This window comes from Primulina tabacum, chromosome 5 (genome assembly GCF_025594145.1).
Source record: "Primulina tabacum isolate GXHZ01 chromosome 5, ASM2559414v2, whole genome shotgun sequence".
In the NCBI taxonomy this organism is placed as follows: Eukaryota; Viridiplantae; Streptophyta; class Magnoliopsida; order Lamiales; family Gesneriaceae; genus Primulina; species Primulina tabacum.
The window spans coordinates 15,252,632-15,264,939 of record NC_134554.1 but is presented as its reverse complement, the minus strand read 5'-3'; the positions used below and the strand labels follow the sequence as shown (position 1 = coordinate 15,264,939).

At 33.7% G+C, this 12,308-nt stretch overlaps 1 protein-coding gene and 1 pseudogene across 2 annotated transcripts; one reads left to right on the top strand and one right to left on the bottom strand.

Annotated features, from left to right (window-relative positions):
• The first annotated feature begins 742 nt into the window (after window positions 1-742).
• LOC142546993 (F-box protein At3g07870-like) lies at window positions 743-2,874 on the top strand. Of its 2 annotated transcripts, none has more exons than XM_075655009.1 (2): window positions 743-786; window positions 1,332-2,874. In XM_075655009.1, exon 2 carries the CDS (start codon window positions 1,386-1,388, stop codon window positions 2,685-2,687), a length of 1,302 nt encoding a protein of 433 aa, XP_075511124.1. In that variant the 5' UTR covers window positions 743-786; window positions 1,332-1,385; the 3' UTR covers window positions 2,688-2,874. The 2 variants fall into 2 exon arrangements, with proteins under 2 accessions (XP_075511124.1, XP_075511125.1); XM_075655010.1 differs by having other exon boundaries at window positions 763-779.
• Window positions 2,875-5,031: 2,157 nt separating this feature from the next.
• Window positions 5,032-10,842, bottom strand: LOC142546992 (protein STICHEL-like; annotated as a pseudogene).
• Window positions 10,843-12,308: the final 1,466 nt, after the last annotated feature.

Here is a 12,308-nt window from a genome sequence, read left to right as displayed (position 1 = left end):
GAATGACAAATGTCTCATATATATTTTGAGTTACTATGGAAAGTGTATAACTTTATATATATATATATATATATAAAAGTCTATCAGCAATTTGAAATCAAAAGATTCATAAATCCAAATGAAAACTTATATACAATCAATTTATTACTTCCATTGGGTATCAAAATTAGGCCTCATATATATATATATATATATATATATATATATATATATATAAAAGATTTGGTCTCCTGTGAAACGGTCTCACGAATCTTTATCTGTGAGACGGGCTAACTATACCAATATTCACAATAAAAAGTAATATCCTTAATATAAAAAATAATATTTTTTCATGAATAACCCAAATAAGATATTTGTCTCACAAAATACGACCCGAAAGACCATTTTACACAAGTTCTTGTCTATAAATAAATACATACATCCATTTAATTTTTTTCCATTATTTCACGGGATAGTTTTCTAGGAAAATGTTAACCGTCTATGATTTATTGCAGCCGTCGATCCATGTATTTTGTACATGGATTTTGATTCATTGATTAAATTTTTATTTACAGAATTTTTTTAATGCAAGTTAAATAGTTATTCTATTAGTTATTCAAAAATCTTTATAAAAACTATTTTAAAGAATTTATTTACAATATACAAAATATTATAAAAATAATTAATTTACAGCCAGACGGTGTAATAAAATTTATCCAAACCGAGTAATAAAAAGCAGTTGCTGTAAGTACACAGGCTAAAGCGAAAATACAAAGGGTGGGCTTCCTCTTGCTCTGTGAGTTTACGGTACGCTGCTCTTTTTCATGTATCTTTGTTCTGTAGCTTTTCGTATGTGATGTTTTCTGTGTCAATTACACGGTCAGAATCGCAAGATTGGAACTTAAAGTTGCTATTTTTCAATTTATATGGCCACAATTGCAATGTTTAATAATGTTTTTTTCTGCGATTCTGAGTTGGGTTATAGTTCTATGACAAGATCAGAGAATTGGAGATCAAGCTGGATCTGTAATGGGATTTTGATTATTAAGATATCGTGGGATACTCTTTGAAATTTGATGCACGAATTTTTATGGTTTTTGGAAATTTATAAAATTTTAGTGGTGTTCTTGGATTGTTGAGAAATATTGGGATTTGCTCTGGATTTCAGTGACGCAGGAAAGAGAGATATTTTCGATATAAACAACCTTCTCTTTTATGTTTTGTATCTTTGCTCTTGGAAGATCGCCTTTGCATTGCCATAGCTAGATAGCACCAAACATATCATATATATTTTAAAACTACCCAATTTCATAGTGAAATGAATGTAATCTTCTTTCCTCCTTTGATTGCAGAACAGGATATAGGATAAAACTACTCTTCCCTCACATACGGTGTTAGTTCGTTCGATGGAGATACACCGAAGCGAGAGACGTGGTAAATATCTTATGATTAGTGAAGAAAGAGCAAAGAACTGTGCCGATGAGCAGCAATGTGATGGTACTGCACCATTGATAACTAGACTAAGCGAGCCCATAGTACTTGAGTTGCCTGACCATGTATTATGTGATATTTTTTCAAGGCTTCCGTTGAAGAGTATATTTTACTGTAGTCGTGTTTGCAAGATGTTTCTACAACTAGTCAAGGATTCTTGTTTTATCGAGTTGCATCGTGCGAGATCATCTGTCTTAACAACCAATCTAATTTTTCAACACAGTCTGGGTCAGCTGAGCACTCGCCGCCTCTTTACCTTTAATCATGAGGAACCACCTTTATCCTTTTGCACCTGTGATGATCAAAATAAACATTATTGCTGTCATCATGGGCTATACACTTGGAATATCTCTGTGTTTACTTTTCATACCAAAAGACATGTTCTTGTTGGATCATGCGATGGACTGCTATGTTTGTATTTTGATTCATCACCAAAGCCTTTCTATGCTATCTGCAACCCTATTCGCCGCGAACAGATAAAGCTTCCTTGCCTCGCCATCTCAACTCCATTTAATACTTATGCAAACTATTCTGGATTTGGATATTGTCGGAAGACCAAGCAGTACAAGGTTATCAGTCTCATGTGTCTTATATCCATTGACCCTTTGACCTCCGAAGAATCGAAAAGGTTGGTCGCTGATGTACACACACTTGGATCGGATTCATGGAGAAGGATTGAAAATGCCCCTTGGCCAAAACGCAAGTCGTTTGATCCTCTTCTGAATGGCGCACTTCATTGGATAACCACCAGTTGCAAACCTTGTGAGCTTATAAGTTCATTTGACTTGGCAGCGGAAACGTTCAAGTTTGTCCCACCTCCAGCTCACTTCAGTCTACAGTACATCGACAAAATCTCCAGCATCAATATTGGTGTCCTCAAGAATTGCCTCTGCATATGCTACATTTACAAGGATACTGTCTTTGAGGTCTGGTTAATGAAAGAATATGGAGTTAAAGAATCATGGACCAGACAATTCAGAATTGACATGAAGACTTATACCGAGCTATCGATTGAGGATCTTCAACAACCAGTCAAATTTTTGAACAATGGGGATCTATGGTTTATATCTGGGTCAGAATTTCTTGTTTCTTTCAGCCCTGCTAAAAGAACTTTCAAGGAACTGAGGCCAATAGGACCCGCAAAATCCGAGGTTATTGCGCACAATTTGAGCTTCATATCTCCAAAGGATGTTGCGGGAGCAAATGCGCAAAACTGAAGAATTTAAACCTGCTAGCCATCCAACTTTTCTTTTTTGTGATATAGCTGTTTCTTTCATGCCTTCTTTATGATTTGACTGAGTAACATATTTGAAATTCTTGATCACAAATAAGTGATGTAGCTTAATATAAATTGCAAAGTCTAGCAAATAATACTTGTATTTACAAAAAAATTCCAGTTCAGATATCTTGTTGTTAATGTTGCTTCATTTTGTTAAAATAGTTATTATGATATTTTTTTATTTAACTTGTTTTTTTGAAAGACAATTTAACCAATGAATTTGTGGCTGAAAAATTGCTTTAAAAGGTTTTATAATTGAATACCATTTCTTTTGAAACATAACTTAATATTATTTAAGGTTGATCGGGTTTTGCATATTAATAATTTGAGCATGTTTTTTGTGAGACGGTTTCACGAATCTTTATCTATGAGACGGTTTCACGAATCTTTATCTGTGAGACCGGTGAGACGGGTCAATCTTACCAATATTTACAATAAAAATTAATACTCTTAGCATAAAAAGTAAAAAAAATTTCATGGATGACCCAAATAAGAGATCTGTCTCACAAAATACGACCCGTAAGACCATCTCACACAAATTTTTGTCAAATAATTTTTAGAAGTTACTTTAGGTATTTTAAAAACCAAGAGGGAATCCCAAATTAATATTTAGGTGTTTTTTTAAAATTTTAAAAAAATAAATAGAGGGAATTTTTAACAAATTACATCGGGGGATTAGGTTTTTTTCTTTAAACTAAATTGAAACCTTTATGCCACTATAGCACTAAAGGTGGTGGCACTAAATTAAATAGAGGGGTTTTTATAACTGTACTTTGTATAACTCTTTTAGAGTCTTTTTATAATAATAAAAAAAACTTTTTAAAAGTTAAGATAAGATTTGTGGTACCTTTTGAAGTACCAGTAATTTTGCACATAGTATTGATATATTTTAATTAGTATTTTTATTCTTCACTATTTAAAATAAATTGAAAAAAAAATATTTCTTTGAGGGTAAAATTTGAAGAAACGGTCACAGGTCTGTTTTCATGAGACGGGTAAATTCTAGTAATATTTATAATAAAAATAATATTTTTGGTATAAAAAGTAATTTGTTTTCGTTGATGATCCAAATAAAAGATTTATCTCATAAAATTGACTCATAAAACTTTCTGATTAGAGTTTTTTGAATTTTGAAATATACAAAATGGAGATAAAGTTTTGTATTTAAGAAAGTTTTTTAAAATTACCGAAAAAATAGTTTTATTTTTATTTTTTATAATTATACTATTTTTTCAATATAAATATCTATTCATTTTTCATTAACTTTTAATAATATCATCTCGTGCAACTTACGGATTAAATACTAGTTTGTTCAAAAGTGGAGTTGTAGCTCAAAGATGATGATCTTAAAGATTTACTTTATTTGTATCTCAATATTGTGATATATATTTTATTAAAAGACCAAATACTTTAATAAAAATACCTATATATATATATTATATTATTAAGTGTGAGACTTTTAGAGTAACTATTTCAGAGGATACCAAAATATTTAATTCTATAATTACTTTTCTTATCATACTAAAATCCTTCTCAAATCACTTCATATTTTACATTAAAAAAATCTAAACAAAAATTCTCTTTTAAATCGAATAACTCTTCTAAATTGAAAATAATTTTGTGTTAATCGTTTAATATTATTTGCTCAAATTAAGAAAAATAATAACACATGTAACGCATATGCATCTTTTACTAGTATATATAATGGCCGAAGTTCTTAGTAGTTCAATTTTGTGACATCAATTAATTCTTACAAAAATATCTTATTAATTTAGATATGTAATGTTTTTCATATAATTTACTTATAAGTACAATATATAATCTACTTTAAAAAATAAAAATTAATATATTATTTCTACGAAACACATATTTAACATAATTGCATTATTATTATCTAAATAATAATTTAAAAATTACAACAAAATTTTATGAATCAACTCGATTTATTAGTTATCATGATCCATATACGTAACTAGTAATTATTTTACACACACATCTAGTACACATTGTTCGCTAGTCATATATAATCAAACTTTGTTATACTAATTGATTTTTTTAAATAAATAAATAAATAATATATATATATATATATATATCCACTTAGAAAAAACAATAATTTTCATTTAATAAAAAAATATCATAAAAATATATTTTAGTACATTGATAATTTATTCATAATTATCATATCTCAATCATTTTCTAAAGTTCAAATATTCACACATTATCTCTTAAAAAATTACATATTAAATATAGTTGTATAATTATGACCCCAAAAATAATTACAAAACATAACATAATAATAAAAAATCTCGCGAAAAAAATAAATAAATACATTTGGTATTAAAAAAAATACTGATACATACATAGCATAAGGCTCAAACTTGTGGCTAGTGGTATGTTGATGCGGTGGTTTAACAGCAGCAGAAAGAATAGATTCCAAGTCCCAGGGTTCAATTCTTATTTCTATCATATAACACAGGAAAAATTTACACAAATACAGAAGCCAAATGGTTAATTTGGCATAGACAACAAAACCAAAGAATGAAAGAAAAAATTGGAAACATAAACATTTCAATACTCCTTTTTATTTTATCTATTGTACCCTTTGTCTTTCCTCCATCTTGCACATACTCCAAACCATGAAAATCGTCGAATTCTGCGTGCCCGTGTAGCCTGGAAACATATCATATATTGAAGGATCAACACACAGAACTTAGAAACAACAAAGAAAAGAAAAGGTTAAATTTCGCAAATGCAAGTGTGAACAAGGAATGAAGCAGCCTACCTTTCCCCGTCCGAGAGGTTGGCTGCTGTTCCAACAGAACAAACCACTGAAACCGGCATTTTGTGATCCAGAATCGTATGCACTGTATAAGGCACCAAAAAACTTTACAGAAAATCCTTTTCCAAATGACAAGTTTTGATGCATTTTACGTCAATATATCTTTATAATGCCATAAAATGGAAATAGAAGGCCTTAACAAATATCAAAGCAAAAAAAGAAAGGAAATTGCTCTATCTATCACTAATTAAATTCTGGTGGAGAATATTTCAATCACTCAAAAGATAACGGCACTTGAAAATAAGATCCTAGGAGTAATCTAACTAAAACATCACCTTTGGAGGCACCGAAAAACTCGAAATAGTAACATATAGACAAGCTAATAACTTACTCGAAATAGCAATATATAGACAAGCTAATAACTTACATATTTTCTTTGCCAAAATCTCTAGCAAAGCTACTGTTATGCAACAATCTTTGAGCAATGAGATGCTCATTGATCCTCTTAGTAGTCCGGTCCTTCTCAGATGCCATTCCATCATTCATTTTTGAAGCCGTGATTTCATAGCTAAACTCATCTTGCCAGTGCTGGGATGGTAAATTTTCTGAATTCATTAGCTTCACATGATTTTGATGAAATGAACCAGCCTGAGTCAGATTATAATTCCGTTCAGCTTTCGAATGAGCCATTGACCCCGAAATGCCTGTCTCATTAGCCTGTGACAGTGCACTTTCAAATCTTGGATCACGCATGATGGATTCAATTCTCTGCATTGGAAGAAGCGGCCTGCTCTCTCTTGAAGTGCTTGATTTATCATTTCCTTTGGCAGATTCAAACTGCCTCGTTTGATTCACTTTGCACTCATTATAGATTAACTCTTCCAACTTCAATGACTCCAAATTAAGACCAGAATTGCTTTCTGTTCTTTTCGAGCATGTTAGTTTCTTTTTCGGGGTAGTAAATATGTATTTCTTGATCTGCTTCTGACCCAAAGAATCTGGTAAAAGGATGATTTCAACCTCGACATTGTGTTGTAAAACGATTTGGAACAAATTAGCGATACTGCTTAGATAACCTTCTGCTCTGGTTTTAATAGCACTATCTTGGAATGCGACATAAGCAACAAATCCACCTGCAAACAGAAATAATATACATCAGGAGTGCAGAAGAAAACCACTTCAAAAAGCTAATTTCTCTGGCAAACTGCGGGTCATAACGTTTTCTTTAGGTGAAAAATCTTACCTTTAACTTCAGAAATGCATACAAGCTTTCCATGAGAAAAAAGCAGTTGTCTCAGAGTCTCAGAATGGCATTTCTCAATACACAGGACCCAAATATCCGCCAACACCTTTGAGTCCATGTATCTCAAAGCAGTTTTTCGATTTCCACAATCATATTGAGAGAGAACCAATGCCTCACCATTTACGAATTGGTTGGCATTAGGATCACCGCTGGCAGCATCAAATGATATTGGATCATCGATTCTCGTTATATTCTGGTTACCTGATACTGAAAACGATACTTCAGAACCTGATTTTTCAGGTGCAAGTTGTTCATCAGTCTGCTTTTGGGCAGAAGATCCTCCGAACATTTTTATACGGTCCTCCTCCGTTGTTTTGAAGCTCTGTCGTCTACTACTGACCGAGTTGGCTTGACCGAGTGAAGGGCCAGAACTTAATTGTAACAGGGTTGCTGTGAACCACGTTGACCGTTCGATTGATACCCTCAGATGCTTCTCCGACTCAGAGAGAATCGTCAACACATGCTTGAGTGTGTCTAATTCTCTTTCCGACACTGAAATTACAAGTAAAATTTAAAGTACATTCTAAAATAGGAAGCATCCAGAGAACCATAAAGAAAGAATAAACAGAGGCTCACTTACAAATTCGTTCAGCAAAGAAAGAATCATTGTTCTTAGAATTGACATGCGAGCAAGTTCCAGCAATAATATCCACAATAAGAGTTGCCATCCGAGACGTTAAAACTACAGGATCATGACCCGCATTCATCAATTCTCTGGCTCTTTTCACCTGTTTCAGTAGCATTTGATGTCATGGCTAATTCCAAAAGATTCAGCAATCTATCATCAGGAACAGCCCCAATCTACAAAAAGGAAGCAGTTTACATAACTTGGTTTGATTCAATCAATGGATCCACCTGATAAGAAATCATCTACACCCAAGTGCATTTGCTTGCCTTCTGAGTTCTCCAACTCGGACATTAATTGAACAGTTTCCTTTCACAATGCAAGTTATCGTAATATATTATTAAAGATATAGGGGGCTAAGCCAAAAGCAATAGTTCGTGGCAGTGATGTAACTTCCTAATAGATAAGCACCTCATTTCAATCGTTATGCCAATAGAGCAAATATTACTTCCTAACAATCTGCCCTTGATAGTCCTCCAAATTACAACTCATGTGAACGAAACATGTGGTCTCTCTGATACCACTTATAGGATTGAGTGTTTACTGCTCAACAAAAGTTATGTCTAGTGATAGTAATCCAACTAAAATTTTTGTAACCTTGTAACAGCTTTAGCACCATGTTTAGATTGATACGCAAGTAAGGAGAATTATAGCTTCTCACAACTTATGTATATGTGCGATACAAAACCATTCAGGGAGCAAGCATTAAAAAACTGTAAAGTATCACAGTGATCAGAGGAAAAACACTACAATTATCGATTGGATTTTAAGAAGAAATGTGAATGAAAACTCACAAGTTTATTCACCATGGACGTGGTGATTCTTTTCCCAAACAGGGTCAGCTGATCTAACATAGTTTCTGCAACTTGTGGCGAACCATCTGCATTTGAAGCAATCAAATCTAATGCATCTGATTCAACATATAAGTTTTCATCATCAACAATTTTCCTGAGTCGAGCAATTATGTCGCAAATGCTAACTTTGTTAAAAGTAATTCTTTGACACCGAGACAACATAGTATGATGCACATTATCAATATCAGTCGTTATGAGTATGAAAACTACATGCTGCAGGAGTTTCTCAAGGAGTCGAAGTAGTGACAGCCATGTCTTTGAAGGCAATAGGTGACACTCGTCCACAACATAAACCTTGTACTTAAGAAGAGTAGATTGCTTTTCCCTCAGAAGGTTTCTCAAAAGATTTTCAATTGTTTCAATTCCTTTCTTATCAGAACCATCAACTTCGATAAGGTCACACACATTGCCAGATATCAAATCGACACATTCTCTACAGACCCCACAAGGCTTTGGATCTTTAGTGGCAAGGCAATTCAGAGCAGCAGCAAAAATTCTTGCAGATGAACTTTTTCCAGTTCCATGTGGACCTTGAAAAAGATAAAAGGGGGCGATTCTTCCTCTTGAAATTGCACTCTTGAGGGACTGAACAACTATGTTCTGCCCAATCAAGTCCTCAAAAAGCATCGGTCTATATTTGTGACTGAGATTTATGACAGTTTGAGGAGATTCTTTCCTTAGAATTCCCGAATTAGGTGCCACTAGCTCGAACCTGTCTCGAATTCTACAACTTGAAGACTGCCTTTTTCCATCCAATCTGCTCAAAGCCTCCAAATCAAGCTCCCCAAAATTTGACGAGGACTCGTGATCACTGTACTCATTTCCAAAAGATGATCCTCCTCTATCGTCACCGCTATTGGTGAGAAGGGATAGGACATTTTTAGCTGTTGTCTGAGAAGCCAGTCTCCTCTTGTTGGAAGCCATAGATGTCCTGTGACGTCTTCTTTGATCACTCCTTTGACTTCCACACAAAATGCTGCCTCGTTTTCTCCTTAAAGTTTCAGAAAGAGATGGAGAATAACTATTCCCATATCCTACTCTAGACTTCCTTGTTAACTTTTTCGACCAATAACAAGGAATCCCACACCTCTGTTGGACGGAAAAATCCACTTGATCATCTGCTGCATCATCTCCCATGGTTGGATTGTGGGGCATGATAGCACTTGAATCTTTAAAGCCATAATCATTATAGGAACTCGTGGACAATGTTGGAGTACTATGTGAAGCGGAATCTTCCTCTTTCCTATGAATTTGTCTCATCGAAGAACGAGCTAGGAAGGAATTACATTCATCCTCTGTATCATCAGAATGATAAACCAAACTGGCCAAACCATCCCTCTTTACACCCGCATCAGTCAAATTTTCTACCATGTTCTTGACACAACACCTACTCAATAATATCTGTTTCTGCAATTTATCATTAGAACGAAGCAAACTGTTATTAGAATGATTACTTCTCTTCGATTCCTTAATTGTATGTCGAATGGCAGGAACAAGACCGGTATCTTTACACTTGAAAATCGAAGAATCACACCCATCACTCAAATATGCAAAACGCTTGGAATCATTTCCCAAAAGTTTCCTTTCGCGATTTGAGTATCCCAAATCAACACTCTCCTCATGACTCGAACGCCGCCTTTCATCATTCCCATTCTCAGCCTCACCATCCTTTTCACTCTCGGATTTCGAGCTCCAATTGTACAAAAACACCTTCGTTTCTTTCTCTTTCACATACACATTGCCTCTATTAACATAATTATCACAACTACCACAATTGGTATTGCTTTCCACATGCAGTGGGGTTTGCAAGAACTGTACAGAGGGATCAGGAATAGCACTAGCATCATTGTCGCCCTTCTTGTAGTGATGCATATAATGATTCTTGCCGAGGGACCTCGCAGAACTCATTGGAGAACGCCAAGACGAGGATGTCCCGGGGTCCCGCGACACTCGAGCTCCCTTTCGAATTTGAGTCAATTCTTTCTTCAAAGTCAGTCTACCTGGATCAATCCCACCACCACCACCCACCATTCCTCCTATAAAGGCACTATTTTGACAACGCTAACCACTTCACCACCACCAGAGAGTAGAAACAAATAACAAGAAGCACAGTTACATACGTAAATGCACGTGAAAATTCAAAACAGGGTGTCAACAACCAAGAAAACGTGTCTTTTTGCACAAATGAGAGAGGGGATTAGATAGATCTCACAGGTTTTAATTCATTTCTTTATTACTTTTTTTCTCAACAACCATTTAATAAGCGGTGGTCTGAAATTAAGAATGTACAGCTAGTGAGGTATAAGTAGACAAGCAGGAGAAGGAATACAACTTGTAGGGTCTGATTTTAAATGTTGTAAAAGAAAAACAAAAACAGAAGAAGATGAATAACTGCATGTATGTATGCAGGGAACAAATATTTTATTTTTCATTGTTTGTTTGGTTGTTTGGAAGCAAACCAAATCCACGTTGTTTGTTTGCTTGTTTAGTTTCACAAAATCGAAGAGAATGAGAAGGCATTTCCTCCTATTAGGATAGCGAGGGCTGTCCAGCTAAGAAAGAACAGATTTTGATGCTCTTGCCACTTATTTCCCTAGGAACGCTGATGTGTCCAGGAGTTGTTTATTGAAAGAACCTTAGCCTTATCTATTTTTTCTGGAAACACTTTTGAGAAGTGTTGATTGTATTATTGAATATTTGTCATATAAAGAATTTAGTGAAGCCAAAATTTGTCCAGTGAAATGTAAAATTTTAAATAACTAAGGTTCTCTTAATTATGCAAAATTGTAAATTAAGTGGATTTAGGTCTTACCATAGACAAAATTGTGATTAACTATGTAAATATAATAAATTTTACCCCACATTGACTTTTATTACATTTATGTGATTAATTATGATAAAGTTTCAAAATATGTTTTTCTTAATTTACCCACTGAATTTAAGGAAAATTATTTTGATAGCTTTACTATAAAGTTGCATAAAATCTAATTGAATTAAAACTCTAGCACACATGTAAGTTTTATGTACCAGATTTTTTTTGTACATAATTTACATTTGGGTAAAACTTGAAATTTTCCTCAATTAGGTTTTTTGTAATAAAAATGTTTATTAAATTTCCTGCAGTAAAACCTGTTAATTTCTCTGATATAACTTTTGATATCCCTGAACTCAACAGGGATAATTACAAAGTCTAGTTGGAAAGAGTTATTCTTCAATTAGGGTGAATGTATATTTACTACGCAAAAAGAAATAATGAATCATATGTCATAGATGAATTCAGTGAACTTAATGAGGTAGATATTTATGAAAAGTGGAAGCAATCTAATCGATTATGCGTTATGTTCATAAACACCAAGATCTCTGTTAATATTCATGGTTCAATTGAAGGATATGAGAATGGCAAGGACCTACTTAAAACAATTGACGAACAATTTGCAACTTTAGACAAGGCCCTTGCCAGTACCCTAATAATGAAGTTCTCTTCATTAAGGCATACATGTGTGAAAGGTATGCAAGAGCATATCATGAAGATGAGAGACATAGTGGCTCAATTGAAAACACTTGAAGTGGAAATATCTGATAAATTTCTCGCGTACTTCATTTTATGGACTCTTCCACAATAATATGGACTCTCAAAATTTCTTACAATACCTGTAAGGATAAGTGATCAATCAATAAATTGATGATAATGTGTGTTCAAGAAGTAGGAAGGTTGTTGATGAAGAAAAGTGATAATATTTTGTTGACTAACGTCTAAGAAGTAAATCAAAGTCTAGGAAAAAGTTTGTAAGGCTCGGGATTTTATCATTTTAATCCGAGATTATTTAATTTATGAATTTTGGAATGATGAATTAGATTCCACGGTTTTTGTAATTAATTAGGATTGAAATGGAATTAAAAAGAGTTGGGAGGGCCAATTTGCAAATAATGAAGACTTCAGGGTCTAAAGTGCAATTATGGGATTTGAGGACACTTGTCACACGATGCATGAGAGA

What these genes read in the sequence shown, in the direction of transcription:
- LOC142546993 (XM_075655009.1), top strand. Translation starts at nt 1,386, where the DNA reads ATGGAGATACACCGAAGCGAGAGACGTGGTAAATATCTTATGATTAGT.